The sequence below is a fragment of the Orcinus orca genome, chromosome 19 (assembly GCF_937001465.1).
Source record: "Orcinus orca chromosome 19, mOrcOrc1.1, whole genome shotgun sequence".
NCBI lineage: Eukaryota > Metazoa > Chordata > Mammalia > Artiodactyla > Delphinidae > Orcinus > Orcinus orca.
Window position 1 is genome coordinate 30,830,629 of NC_064577.1, and position 14,518 is coordinate 30,845,146.

The window sequence follows — 14,518 nt, forward strand, 5'->3', positions numbered from 1 at the left end:
GTGAAGGACCGTCGGCGCGAGCAGAGCGGTGTCTCTCTCCCTACAGAGGAGGCCAGGGCGTGGGGCAGGATGTCTCATTGCAGAGCTGGGAGGCAGTGGAAGTTGTTGGCCGCCAAGTCCAGTCATCTCTGTACCCATGGCACGCTCCCTCTGTGGTGAGACCTGCTGTCCCCGGTGCTGAAGTTCAGTGTTTTCCCCCCCCACCCCCAAAGGCACTTTCTCCCCTCCTGTGCCGTCCTTGCTGCCGCAGAGTCTCTCCCTGATCCACTGGTTCCGGGAATGCTGGAGGTGTTGGGCCCAAAGGTCGGGCCCTGGGATGAGGACTTGGGGCTTGATAACAGGTTTATGGCTGGGCTGGGAAGTGCTGTGTTTCTCGACAGTGAGTCCCTGCCCGGCAGTCTCACCCTTTGTGTGTATTCACCCTGACATCCTGAGTGGCATTGTGTGTCTGGCGGGAGGGGAGCTCCAAAGGGCCTCTTGGGAGGCCGAGTGAGAATTTCCCAGTTGTCTTCAGGGCACAGACCAATAGCTAAAAACTCCTGACTTGGTGGTCTTCAATCTAGAAGGACTGTTGTTCGTAGTGGGCCCCTGTCCCGGGCTCTCTGAGGCTGTGGGCATCATGTGGAGCTGCTGGTGGCACCGTGTGGCATCCCCCTCTGGCTTCCCGCGCTGCGCTAACCCCCGCCCCATCACGGCACGCCAAAGGGTGGCCGTCTCGCCATTTATGGTCTTTATTTTCTTTTCGATGGAGAAAGACCGTGCAAATGAGTCTACAGGGAAAGTTGGTTGAGTGATTGCAGGCCTCACCAAAGTGGTCAGTAGGTAAAAAAGCGCTGCCTCTTTAATCCAAGCCCTCGCCTGAAGTCCACCCTGGGCCAGAGAGGAAAGAAGCTGAGGGAGGCCGAGGTGGCAGGGAAGAGAGAAAAGAGAAGAAATAGGTGTATGTCATACACAACCAACAGGGTTGATGCTGCCTCACGGAGCAGAGACTGGTTCTTGGGGAGGGTGCTGGAAAAGTCTTCAGCAGGGCTAAAAAGCTCCTTCAGGGATCAGGAATGAAAACAGGTTGAGAAGCAGTTGTCCATACTGGGGAGCTGCGGGCCGGGCTGAGATGGGCTGCCTGCCTCTGATGGCTGACCCATAGGCTGCCTTGAGAGGGAGCGGTCTGCAGTTAGGCAGATTTTTTTTTTTTTTTTTTTTACTGTACGCGGGCCTCTCACTGCTGTGGCCTCTCCCAGCACAGGCTCCAGACGCGCAGGCTCAGTGGCCATGGCTTACGGGCCCAGCCGCTCCGTGGCATGTGGGATCTTCCCGGACCGGGGCACGAACCCGCGTCCCCTGCATCGGCAGGCGGACTCTCAACCACTGCACCACCAGGGAAGCCCTTAGGCAGATTTTACAAATAAGTACGTGTAAGACCAGGCCCTTCCCACCTTCTCTGCCAGACGCTGTGGTCTGGGAGCCTTGGAGGGACACAGGGTCATGGTGGCAAGTGATTTACACCAGCCTAATCCCACATCACCCATGTGGGTGTTGGGCCTCCTTAGTCCTGGCTCTCACCTGTCCCCTCTCTAAGTAGGCTTGGGCAAGCCAGCTGGACAGGTAGCACCAAGCAGACCCAATGTCTTTATGGGGCCAATCTTGGCATCAGAAGAGTTGGAACAGGGAATTCCCCGGTAGTCCAGTGGTTAGGACTCTGAGCTTCCACTGCAGGGGGCACGGGTTTGATCCCTGGTTGGGGAGCTAAGATCCTGCAAGCCATGTGGTGCAGCCAAAAAAAAAAATATATGAAATAATAAAATACATTGAATAAAAGAAGAGTTGGAACAGTGACCACAGGTGGAGATCTCACCCAGCCCTGGGCTTATGGAGGGCTGGGGCGGGGCGGCTGAGCCTAGTGCAGATGGAGGGCCTTTACTGCAGAGGAGGACACTCGGACCTCCCTGGGCATCTGGAGCAGAGTGCCAGGGCCAGCCTGCCCACCTGTGTGGTCTGGCCGCGTGCTAAGATGAGCCACACGGTTGCTTACATGCAGCGGCCCAGCGGAGCGGGCTACAGTCGATCGAGCGATACACATGGACAAGCCAGTGGCTTTGATGTGGCCCCTGCGTGTGTGTGTGTTGGGGGGGTGGCAGGCATATTACAGGAACAGGCAGCAGAGAGTCGTCATCTCTTACCCAAGACGTTCTTGGAAATGCTCCTGTTCTGAGTGAGAATTAGGAAATGGCCTTCTATTTTAGGAGCGTGGTGTGTGTTACATGTTGTTGATTTGCTTGTGTTGCTCCTGCGTGCCTGTGTGCCCTTTGAAAGTCTCACGTTGGCAGGGGAGAGACCCGTGGTGGTGGAAGGGTGCGAGGAGGCCAGCCCTGTGCAGGGTGGCCTGCAGAGGAGCCTGGGACTGACGTGGCCACACTGGGTGTCCTGGCCTGGGCGCTCTTGGTGCAGCGTGGAGGGAAAGATAGAAGAGGCCAGATGCAAACCTGGGCTCGCCGTAGGAGGAAGGAAGTCTGGGCAGCAGATGTCCTTGAGAGGTTAGGTTTGGGGAATAGTCTTTTTAGGAGAAGTAGTCCTGATGGGGCCTGGAACTCAGAGGGGATGGAATGGGGTGCAAAGCAGAGGACCTGCCTGCCGTGTTTCAGGTGACATGTAGGATTCTGAGAGAATCCACCACCTTCATTACAGAGATGTCGCTGTGGTGTTGTCAGAGATGGCGAGTTCCCAGGGCTGGGGGAGGGTGGCGGGCAAGGCAGGAGCCACTACCACATGGCTGCTCACACCGAGCCCTGCTTTTTCCTGTCTGTGGTATTAACTGGCTCATTTTCTAGCAAAAAAGGGGGAAGCAGTGTTGTCTGGGTTGGGACTAAAACGGACCGGGCCTCCCAGGTTCTCTCGTGCGCTGGCCTCTCGTGACCTCTCGTCTGTCTGGCCTAAAGCCCCGAGCCCCCAGCAGGCTCATTTCTGGTGCCCCGATGGGCTTCACAGTCAGCAGTCTGAGCGAGGGAGAGTCGAGTGGCCCTGGGGAGGCAGGGCCCAGCTCGTCTTCAGGTAGATGCAGCAGGTGGATGCAGCATGGAGTAACCTGAGCTCTGTTTTCAGGCTGGGGCTCTATCGGCTGTCCCCCGCCCCAAAACCCTCTTAAAGGGCCCGTGCTGGGCTGCTCCTCCCCTTGCAGGGACCCTTAATAGCTCGGTCAGACCCAGGCTCCACCTTAAGAGATTTGGGACAAAATCCCATAGGAGCCCAGACATCGAGAGCTCTGACTTGGGCCCACGGAGCGCTCCTCTGGGAGGAGTTGGGGGCTGGACCAGTCCCCTCGCTTCTCTGCCCTCTGCTCTTGCAAGGGTTTTGGTGGGGCCGTCCTCACGCCAGTTCTAGGAGGAAGGACAGATGCCCTCCACCCCACAGGCTGCTTACGGCCTGCTTTGCCAAGTAACCCGCTCTTAAACCCAGTCCTTCGTCATGCCCGTAACCGCCCCACGTCTGCTGGCTTGGGTGAAAGCATCTCTGTTCCTGAGCCCACGGGTCAGCTGGCTTCTTTCCTGAGAAGCAGGTGTGACCTGAGCTCTGGGGGCCGCTTTCCCTCCGGGCCTGCGGAAGGACAGGGGAGGCTGGATGGTGGCCAGGACGCGGCTGAGGCAGTTCGGAGAGTGGGGATTAGAGGTCTTGCGCTCTCTGGGATGGGCTCTGGTAGCATCGCGGGGTGGGTGGGGGTGAGAACAGAGCCTGAGCACTGGCATCACCATGGTCCTTTTAAGAACCCACTTCTCGCCTTGTCGGGAAAAGAGGCCACAGCGTGCCATGTGGCAGAAAGGGGAGCTGTCCCAGTGAGTGTCCCTAGTGCCGGGCTGCCCTGCAGACGCTGCGGTCCCTGCGCCTCCTGGCAGCACCCTGGGCTGGGCAGACGTGGCCCCTGCTTAGCCCGTCCCCTCGGTGTCTTGTTCACGCAAACCCCGTGGGGGGCTGCTCTCCTCTTAGGTTGGAGCGCGACTGGAGAGGCTGTGGCAGCTGCTGTGCTCACTTCCTGTCTGCACGTTTCCTTTTCCCTGCAGGCCTCTGGCTGTACCTGGCAGGGAGCAGCCTGCCCTGCCTCACGTTGATTGGCTCTCCTAATTTTGGGTACAGGTCAGTTCACCGGGACCTGGAGGCCCAGATCGCCATCGTGACGGAGAGCCGGGCCCTGCAGCAGCAGCTTCACCAGGTCGGTTGGGGTGGGTGGGACCTCCCCGGGGGTGGGGGGGGCATAGCTGGGAGCCAGGTCCCCGAGGGCTGCCTCTGCCGTCGTCTCCTGCCGGGGGCTGAGCAGAGTAGGAAAGAACCGGCGTCCTCTCGCGTGTCCTGGTGGCCGGTCCTGAGGGACACCTGCCGCGGGGCTGTCCTGCGAAGCCTGGGCCCTTCTGCCTCCAGCCCGGGGCCCGCTTTTGCCCTGCAGGGGCTCCCCCACAACTCCTTACATCCTGGAGGACATTTTCTTTCCCTGCATGGGAAGAGAACACTGTTCTCACTGGCATGTGAATATAGCGCTGGTTCCCAGCCTCTTCTGAGACTGCGGATCAACTATGAGAGGGGGTTAGGAGCCAGGGTTACACGGGACCTGGGTCCATTAGGGAAGAGCTTCAGGCGGCCTCGGTCATTTCTGATGAAGACCCTTCCCAGGAGGTGCTTCAGAGTCGGGGGAGGGAGAGGCAGGAGGCAGGGTTGCCACCCAGGCAGAAGGGGCACGCAGGGAGCCAGAGTCTCTGCACGTGGGGACAGAGAACCCGGAAAAAAGAGCCAAACCATAGAATGAACTTAGACGCCCGTGCAGACAGAGCTGGTTCGTGGGGAGCTAAGCCGCTGCGAGCGCTCTGACAGTCCCGGTCACAGATTTCTGTCTGTGCCCTTGAGTCAGCATGCACGATCCTACTGCGCTGAGAACTTGAATTCTATTTATTTTAGTTCAGATTGTTTCACTTGGTAATGATCTGGTTGGGGATTGACCTACAGAGGAGATGGTGGAGGGACTGCTCAGAGGTGTGCCTGGCCAGGCGCAGGGGCCCCTTGTAGCATGTTTGTGGGGGCCGGTGGTGGGCGGGACGCAGTGGAAGGTCGTGGCTGCCTCGCCTCCTGCCCGTGTCAGGGGATGGCGGTTGGGCAAGGCAGGCCCCTGTTTCCAAGGTGTCTTGGAATTTCTGTGTTGTTTTTGTCACGTTCCTAGTTGTAATAGGATTTCTTTCCTTACAGTTGTGAGAGGGGAAGGCAGGCATTTTTCTCGAGAGAGCGGACCTAGAGCCTGAGAGAGAACCGAACTTGCTTTGTCTGGCTCGGTGGGCGTGTTATGTGGCCCACCGAGGACCTCCCGCTCCCCTGGGAAGAGACTTCCCGGCACGGCTCACGGGAGAGCAGCCCTTTCTTCTGAGGTGGGGCTGGAGAGTCACGGGGGACGGCACCTTGAACCCCTGCTGCTGGCTGCTGGAGACCCACGGTCAGGTTGGAGAGCCGGGGCAGGGGAGAGTGCCCTTTGCTCCCTGGGATAGGAACGTGGCAGTGACTCCCAAAGGGGCAGCGGTCTCGGCCTCCTTTCGTGATGGTCTTTCTGTTTGAAGTCGAGAATAACTGAAAGTTAGTGCTTCTGTGTGAATCTTCGCGTTTGAGCACCTGCAGCAGTGCTGATGAACTTCGGAGAATGCGAGCACAGCACCTGTGTATGTGAAACCTAGATGATCCTTTGGGGTCACAAATTTGTGACCTTGACAACAAAGCCTTTCCAGGGAAGGTGCCAGCTTCCCTCCTGAGTCATGGGAATGTAGATAACACTGCTGTAGGCCAGCCCTCAGAAGCGTGTAGACTGAGTTAAGCTTTTATTCTTGTGTTTGGGAACTACTGTTGCGAAATTGTTGGAGCCTTTGTTGATGGACGAGGAAATGGTAACTGCCTTGTTCCCCGGGATCTGCCTCCTGCAATCTGGGAATCTTGTCAGTGACTGAGTGGGGCCTTGGTGCTGGGAAGGGCTTCACGACCAGGGCTGAGAGGAAGTGGCAGCGGTCGGGCTCTGGGTGGCCAGCGGGAGAATCTGATCTGCTCAGCAGATCACAGATGCTATGGTGAGGCTTCCAGCAAATGACCGAGGAGGTTCCAGTAGGGGCCGGCCGGCCTCAGAGCGGGCTGGGTTGAGAGGAACAGTGGGGTCTCCTGGACTTTTGCCTCGGTTGCTGAGAGCTGGGTTTCCTCAGACGGTAGCGAGTGGTCAGTGTGAACGTGGCCTCTGGCGAGGACCAGGTCTCTGTGGGTCTGGGCTGATTTGGGGGAGCAAGTCTCTGCCCAGGGTCCCGGTGCTGGCCGCTCTCCCCCACTTCCTGAGTAAGGGGCCTGAACCCACATCCTGGATCTGAGAAAAGCTGGGCCGCTTGTGGTCAGGAGCTGCGTTCCCAAATGACATATTTGGGATATTTTGTTTTTCTTCCCAAACCTGAATCCCAGCGGCTTTTGATGGTGGGAGGGTGACAGTTCATGCCACTGCAGTCCTTCCGTTCTTTAGAGGCACGTTGATTTCTGTGCCTTTGAAATGCAAAAATGCATTTCTGGATAACTCCACCTATTATATACTGGGACTGCAGCCACCCTCTGGAGAGGCCCACACGATGCCCGATGCTGGGACTGCCCAGCCACACAACCTTCCCCGAGCCCAGAAAGTCCCTGAAACCCCGGCTGCCTGGGTCCCTGCTCTCAGAAGCTGCCTCTGGAGTCCTCCTGGGGACCCAGGGAAGGGCCCTGTTCATGTCACACTGGGCACCAGAGTGGGGAGATATTTTTATCCGAATCCGAAGTCCCTCCCTTCACTTAGTACGTACAATAAAAACTGAAAGCTTCCTGGTTTTGTTCAGAGGACACGGTTTACCACTTGTGACCTAAGAAAGACTCCCTTGAACAGCATTGTAACCTCGACCAGCTGACTTCCTTCTCCATCCCCGTGTGGAGTCTGTGAGGAGACTTAAGTGTTTCTGGTAATTTAATTGAAATCTTGGCTGTGTATTCATTGGAAAACATAAAGCTGGAGCCGGGTCTGTGGAAACTTCTGCAAAGCAGCCCCCCGAGACCGGCTGGCTCCTCCATGAGGCCCATCCAGCCATGGTCAGCAGGCGGCCGGCAAAATCTGCTCGGACCTGAAGCGCCAGGGACCCCGGCCCTGGGAACACCCACTCACAGGGGAGTGAGCGCAAAAAATGTGCAGGAAGATGTGAAGTCGGGCACGAGATCGCCCCAGCCCATGCCGGGGAGAGCTGTGGGCAAATTCTGTAGTGTCCTGGAGGGCGCGGTGTCCTTCATCCCCTGTCCTCATTGGGTCAGAGGAGTTTGCCAGGGACGTGGCTTCCGTTCCTGCCCCCAGAGAAGAGAGCGTCCAGCTCCCAGCGGGATGGTGCGGCGGCATCCACTGTCCCCTTGGGGCTCCTGGTCCCGCAGTGGACAGGGTGTTTGCAAAGCCAGCGTGGGTGGATCCTCACCGTAGTGTGGGTTAAGTCAGTATTTTATAGATTAAAGGGACAGAAGGTTCAGAGAGGGATGTCACCACTCCTGGTGGTGGAAACAGAATCACATCCCCTGACTGCTGCCTTTTGCCCTTTGAAAGCTTCGATACCTTATTAAGGAAGCACAGCACTTGTAGGGTGTAATGTTTTAAAAAGAGGCAGTTTTTCCTCTCAAAGATTCTAAACACAATTTAAGATGAGGCTTCTATCAGTGTTTTTTAACTTGTTTTTTAAATATGTAAGAATCGTTCATTGTAAGAATCGGGAAAAGTTACAAGACGCTAAACCTTTCATCCAGTGAGAGTCACTGAAATCGTTTTGATTGCTCCTTGTCTGTCTTGTTCTGTGTGCGTATGGAGACGTGTAACTTGTTTTTTTCTTCTTCACGAAAGTAGGATTATATTGTGTATGTTAACTCATGTCCAGTGTCTTTCACTTAATATATTTGTGCACATTCCCGTATTGTTAAGTAAATGTTTTTCTAGAGTATGATTATCTTATGGTGAATGCTGATTTGTCATATGGGTTTATTATATTTAATTAGCTGGTTGGTGGACATTTAGGGGGTTTCCAGGTTTTCTCTGTCATAAATGTTGCTGTGATAAATGTCAGTACACAAGGATCTTAGTGCACAGTTGTTTTCTCGGGATAAACTCTTGCAAGTGGAGCTTTATAAGGCTTTTGGTACTTGTTGCCAAATTGCTCTACAGACAGATGATCCGAGCCCCCTTTCCATTCATTCCACCAGCGCGTCCGGGAGTGCCTGTTCCCTCGGCCTTCGTCAGCAGAGGGCGATGATGCAAAACAACTTTTTGCTAGTTTGAGAGAAGAAAAAACTGTGTCTCATTTAAAGAAAATCTCATTATTTTAATTGGCACTACCTCATTTAGTGAGGGCGAACTTTTAAATATTTTTTCCACCAGCTGTATTTCTTCAACTCTAAATTGCCTGTCCCACACACGTCTTGCTTGGTCTTAAAAATTGAAGCACACTGGCTTCTTGGCTTTTCTAAGGAATGTGTACCGGGGCGACCTGCGCTGGGGCCCCCACGGAGCCCCTGGGCCGGCGGGCCGCGTCACCGGTGCTGGAGCTGACCCCAACCCCTGTCCGCCCCTCTTCCCCAGGAGCAGGCGCAGCTCTACCTGAGGTCTGGTGCGGTGTCCTCTGCCACCTTTGAGCAGCCGAGCCGGCAGGTGAAGCTGTGGGTGAAGATGGTGACTCCGCTGATTAAGAACTTCTTCTGAGGACAGCAGGTACTGACTACCAGGCCGGCCCAGTGCGGTTTCCCAGGGGGTCACTAGAGGGACGGGGGGCTCCCCCCAGCGGGGGTCCCCAGGGCCTCTCGCAGGGACTCCAGGGCCCTTCCGTCCTTTCTTGGTTACATGTCCAGGGGTGTATGTCTGGGCTCGTGGGTGGTTGTGGAGGTTTTGGAAGCCTGGTGCTAAGTGAGGCAGCCCTCTTACCTTCTGCCACGTCCTGGGGCTGTGGTGCGGTCAGCATTGTGGGGCCCACCAATGCTCTCCCTTCCCCGGGGGCCGGAGGCGGCCCTGGGGTGAGGGCCTGGTGGCCACCGGGTACAGAGGTAGATTCTGCGCCCCCTCCTCACTGCTGAGCACGCCGTTCCGAAGGCAGTGGGAGCGGAGGGGCAGCGCTCTTGGTCGGGAGCATCCTGGCTTGCTGCCCTGGGCCGCTGCAGCTGCCAGCATGAGAGGCCCCGGGGCTGCTGCCTCATCTCCCTGACGTTTCTGTGACGTGCGCTTGCGGAGATGAGATGCTGCCGTGGTGGCAGCTGGTAGCAGGACGTGCCCCGCCCGCCCAGGAGCCTTCCCCTGGCGGCCGGGCCTCTGGCCGTGTCCCACGGGAGGACGAGACGAGGCCTCACCTGAGCTGCCCCTTGGCTGTTCGGACGCCGGGAGGCCGGCCAGGGTGCAGCTGCCGTTGGAGGTGGGGTCTCTCCTGAGTCCCCCATGTGTTTCAGATCCCTTTAGACCCTGACCTCCCCGCCGTGTGGCCCCAGATGGGATCAGTCTCCTGGGTGGGATGGTCTGGGCCGGACTTTGCTGGTCCAGCCCACGCTAGGGGTTTGGGGGGATGGGAATGGTTGGGCCTTTGGCCTGTGGGGAAGGGAGAGAGGAGGCGGGAGGACAAGGATGAAGGGTTGAGCGGCCGAGCGTCGTCCGCGTTGGCACTGTGTGCGGCCCGCGTCCCCTGCGGCCTGGTACCATGGTTCTCTTTTCAGCCTCACTTTAAAAAATTTTGTTTCATTTTTTTCTCAGCATTTGAATTACTTTAAATTTCATTCAAATAACATGCGAATTTAGAGAGTAAAATAATACCGAAAGGCCAACAAGATGCAGCTGCCCTTCCTTCCCCCTAGCAGCCACTTTTGACTCTTTTACCTGTGTTTCTTCTGATATCTACCCGTGTGCTCCTGCGCCGCCCCCAGTGTCTCCAGGAGCAGATTTCAGAACCTCCCTGCCCAGTCCCCAGACCTTCAGGTGCTTGAACCTTGCCCAGAGAGAAGGCCTCGCAGCCCCAGGGCATGGCAGCTCATCCTTGGGGCTGGGGGCAGCAGACGGGATTCCATCCCTGCCCACCTGCCCTGGAGGCAGCTTCACGTGTCTCCCTCCAAAGGGCTGGCGGCTCCGATGGTCGCGTTCGTCTGTGGGTCTTGGGAGGCCGTGGTTGGCCTAGCTCGCACCACCTTGCTGTATGCGTGGGGCGCCGGTGCGGGGATCACCTCGTCAGCCCCTCCCCTGGGCCTGGGCAGATCTGCAGGCTTTTGTGGTGGGGAGTTGGGTGGAGCAGTGGCCACACCACGCTGCCTGGGGGCAGTGGCACATCAGTTAACACTGTTTGCCTCCAAACCAGTTATTAAATTGTCCTGTGGGACAGTGAGAGGAGGGAAGCCAAAAGAATGTGCCTGTGCTGGGGCGCTGGGTTTCTGTTTGGAGAGAGGCTTTCGGTAAACAGCGTTTGCATTCCTGCAGATGCTGTGGGGCCAGAGCGAGCATTGTGCCACTGCCGGGCTTGAGCAATCTGTGGCTGCCCGCTTTGCGAGCTGCTCGCTTTGTCTCTGCTGGTTGCCTTTGGGACGGTCCTGGGCGGCCCCCCCACCCCACCCCCCGGGCGCTCGCTCCAGCCAGGGCCCCTACCCTTCCACCCACCAGGACTGCTGCGGGCGTCACGGCACCTTCAGACGCAGCATAGCTTTTGTCCCAGGCTCTGTCTCCCCAAGGCTGGATTGCAACTCCAAGCAAGGTGAATCATCTCTCGCAAAGTTCGAAGAGAATTTTGTCATCTACCCACAATGTGTAGAGTGTGGAATAAATGTTTTATTTCAGGCTCTAAAGGCAAAACTGGAAAATCTCCCCATTTTTTGGTTATTACCAGGGATTAAAATGAGTTGCCTGGTGGCCACTGGCAGTTTTATGTCCTCCAGTCAGGGTGGTGGCTCTCCTGGCCCTCCAGCCTGGACACGAAGGGCTATAGTGACCCCTCCTGGCCGGCAGAGGTGGTTGCCCGGTGGCCAGGTTCTGGGGGCAGGACTCCTGCCTTCCAAAGGGGTGGATTCTCTAGGCCCCAGGGAGGGAGGATTTGAGGGGCATTTTTCCTTCTCCCTCTTAGCCCCACCAGGCCCCAGGATTGTTGTAAATTATTGGCCTCGGAGTTAGGGCTTCTAGGACCTCTTCTTCACCCAAGGATTGGGTGAATACTTGGAAAAAAGTTTTCACAGAACTACTTCAGCATCAAGTTGAACTTAGGAGGAGGCCAGGTGTGTGCGTGGGACGGCGGCGTGGTGCTTGCTTTACTCTGCTTTGAAGCTAGAAAACACCGAGGTGCCAGCCTGTGGGCCCCCGCTGGAGGCTGTGGGCCCTGCTAGCTGCCTTCCTGTACCCCTGGTTTCCCAGTTCATCGTCGTCTCATTTTGTCTGCACCCATTACCTGGGTCCGTCAGATGGGGGCCTGGCCCAGGGCAGCCCTGGGACCAGCACCGCGGTAGCCACCTGCTCCCCTTGGAGCAGGAGCTCACAGAATGAGGCCGGATGAGGCGGGCCACCTCTGGTCCCTTCCCTGCTGGCGTGCGCGCGTGTGTGTGCGCGCGTGCGCCTGTCGCCTGTGCCTGCTGCGGTGCTGCAGCGTGCGGCCCTGGGGCGCAGTGCCTGTGGACACGCTCACCTTTTTGGAAGTCGGGGTGTCTTGGCTGCTGAGCAGTTGTCCCTCTTCTGCTGACTTGGGCTTTGTTTGTTCTTCATTTTCTAATTCAAATTAATTCCTAGATGGTGGGTTAGGTTGTTTTGAGATTTTTCTTGTTTTGAGGTAGGCCTGTATTGCTATGAACTTCCCTCTTAGAACTGGTTTTGCTGCATCCCATAGATGTTGGAAAGTTGTATTTTTATTTTTGTTTGTCTCGAAGTATTTTCTGATTTTGGTAGCATGTTGTTTAGTCTCCGTGTGTTTGTATTTTTCCCATTTTTCTTCCTAGAATTGCTTTTTAGTTTTATACTGTTGTGGTTGGGAAAAATGCTTGGTATAATTTCTGTACTCTTAAATCTGTCAAGTCTTGTTTTGTGGCCTAGCACATGATCCATCCTGAACGTTGAAAAGAATGTGTATTCTTCTGCTTTTGGATGGAATGTGCTCTAGTTATCTATTAAGAAGTCCAACTGACCTCACGTGTCACTTGAGACTGCTGTTTCCTCACTGATTTTCTGGATGATCTGTCCATTGATCTAAAGGGGTGTTAAAGTCCCCTGCCATTAGTTGTGTTATTGTCAGTTTCTCCCTTTACATCTGTTAATATTTGCCTTATACGTTTAGGTGCTTCTATATTAGGTGCATATACGTTTAATGAGCGTTATATTGTCTTCTTGTATTGATCCCTTTATCATTATATAATGCCCTTCTTTGTCTACTATTGTAGACATTGTTTTAAAGTCTACTTTGTCTGGTGGCAGGAAGTGAGAACTGACGGTGGGGAGAGGGGAGGGAGACAAAAGACAACGAAGATGCTGCCCAGAACTAAGAGGGGACGACCATTTATTGTGACCTCCCAGGACACAGACATGTGTTTAAAGTGGTCCCTCCCGTTCCCAGCAATTTCAGAAAGTGGGAAGTTGACAGGGAAGCACTTGAGCTGTATGGAAATGGCCCCTCCATGGAATAGTTTGCTTTTCGGAATTCTGGGGCAGGGAGGCGGCATTACCCATAATCGAGGGAGGTTTTCTTGCTTGAGAGAAGGAATAGTGCTTTAGGGGACAGTGCCTGTGGCAGTGGCCGCTCCTGTCTGTACGGGAATGGAACACCCTGGCCCTTAGTGGTGGGTGTTTGCAGGTAGCATCAGGCAAGGGGGTGTGGCTGCCTCCAGCTCTAACCCTACATGCCACCGGTGGGAAAAGATAAACCCAGCTGACCCTGTGGGAAGTCAGGATTTGGGGGTTTGGTTCCTGGGATGCTCCCCTGGCTGCCGGGAATTGGGGCCTCACCCCTAAGCCTGTGCCAGGCCCCTGGTGGCCATCAGGCTGAAGGCTGGCTCAAGTGAATCAATCAGACAAACCTGGCTAAGTGGCTTCATTGTTTTAATCCCATCCACACCCCCTCTCCCAGGCTGCCCTCCACCCTCTGGCTAGTCTCGATGTGCATGGTTATAAAGTGCCTCGATTATTTAGGAGAACAAAAAAGCAATCATCAGTTCCTGTGAAAATAAGTGATAGTTGCAAGGCTGAGTTCCTAACTGTAAATTTGAAGTTGCGGTCAGGACCTGGCGCCGGGCAGCATGGGCCTCACGGCGGGACCCGGGGCTCCAGCTAGGCCTGTAGGAGCAGCGCCACGGCTGCCAGGATCCACTTTGCTGCCTTCTCTTTGGTCTTCAGGTTAAAGGTCCAGACGTAGGTGGGGCCGCGGATGCGTGTTTTGTACACGGGACACTCATAGATGTTCTTGGTCTCCATGCGGTCCACAGGGATGGCCTTGATGAAGATGACGGGCATGGCCGGCGTCAGCTCTTTCAGCCGCGCGTCGGCGATGACTCCCATCTGGGTGTCCCAGCGAGCTCCTGCAGGGACAGCACAGCCAAGGGTCAGGGTGGCCCAGGGTGAGGTGACTGGTTCCCGGTTCCCGTCTGTCGTGCTGGCAGTGGGGGAGGGGAGGGGCCTGGCTTGCACCCGCACCCCTGTAGAGATAGGCCAGGTGCCAGGGCCTGGACTGCACAGGAATTGCTGCAGGGGGGGCTGTAGGCAGAGGACGGGGTGGGGGTCGTGTGCACGGCGTGACTGCCTGTGTGTCTCGCTGTGCACCTCTGAGGGACAGATCGGCCCTAAAGCGCGGGCTCCATTGTCTACGTGCGTGGTGGTTTCAGAGCCTCATGTGCCAGCCTTCTTCGTTTCAATGGCAGGAAATCATAACTCCAGCTGAAAGTGACAGACTAAACTCCCTGCTTCCCTCCCTCTGTAGCGACTGTCCTGCGTGCACCTGCACAGTACAAATATGTATATGCACATACAACTGTCCTGCCTTGAACCAGACTTACTTCTACTCACCCTATTTAACGATGCTTAGATTTCCTGTCTGTAATTCCAAAATAAACACGGAGAATGGTTGCTGCTCTGCTTGTCTTTGGTGATGTGGGCACGGGGGGTAAAGGGGTGACATCAGTCGCTAAGGAGGGTGGGGGAGTCGCTGGCACTCAACTCAGAGTGGGTCTGCCGGCTGGTCCTGTCTGACCTTGCCTGGTGCGGGACAGGGGTGACGTGGGCGGAACTGAATGAGTGCCAGCCTTGCCCCCCCCGCCCCGCTGCTGGGACCTGGCCATGTGATGGCCTCGCACTGGGCTCGGCTCAGGGGAGGGGGCCGGCCGGGCCTCCCTGCCCTTGAACCTGTGCCTTGTGGGGGTGCGGTGGTTGGACAGTAGCCCTGACAGAGGTGGGCTCCTGGGCTCCAGGGCTGAGCTCCTCATGGCCTCAAAATGGGGGCTCAGGTCTGCGGACGAGCCTGCACCGCAGCAGAGCCAAGCGGAT

At 56.3% G+C, this 14,518-nt stretch overlaps 2 protein-coding genes across 15 annotated transcripts in view; one reads left to right on the forward strand and one right to left on the reverse strand.

The window, feature by feature from the left end:
• Positions 1-14,518, forward strand: part of PGS1 (phosphatidylglycerophosphate synthase 1) — a 584,793-nt gene that overhangs the window by 25,099 nt on the left and 545,176 nt on the right. For 7 of the 14 annotated variants that reach the window (XR_007473305.1, XR_004486400.2, XM_033438636.2 and 4 more), the window contains 2 exons: positions 4,050-4,198; positions 8,627-8,755. Coding sequence is in view for 8 of the 14 variants with exons in the window: in XM_033438636.2 (XP_033294527.1) it covers positions 4,050-4,198; positions 8,627-8,746 (269 nt within the window). In the remaining 6 variants the exon portion in view is untranslated. Of the gene's footprint in view, positions 1-4,049; positions 4,199-8,626; positions 8,756-13,375; positions 14,102-14,518 lie in introns of those variants that run through there. The other 7 variants (XR_007473306.1, XR_007473307.1, XM_004275534.4 and 4 more) reach the window with 6 other exon arrangements.
• Positions 13,065-14,518, reverse strand: part of DNAH17 (dynein axonemal heavy chain 17) — a 161,541-nt gene continuing 160,087 nt past the window's right edge. Inside the window, exon 86 of the mRNA XM_049701566.1 lies at positions 13,065-13,557. Within this exon, the coding sequence (XP_049557523.1) occupies positions 13,310-13,557 (248 nt within the window). The 3' untranslated portion in view covers positions 13,065-13,309. The remainder of the gene's footprint in view (positions 13,558-14,518) is intronic.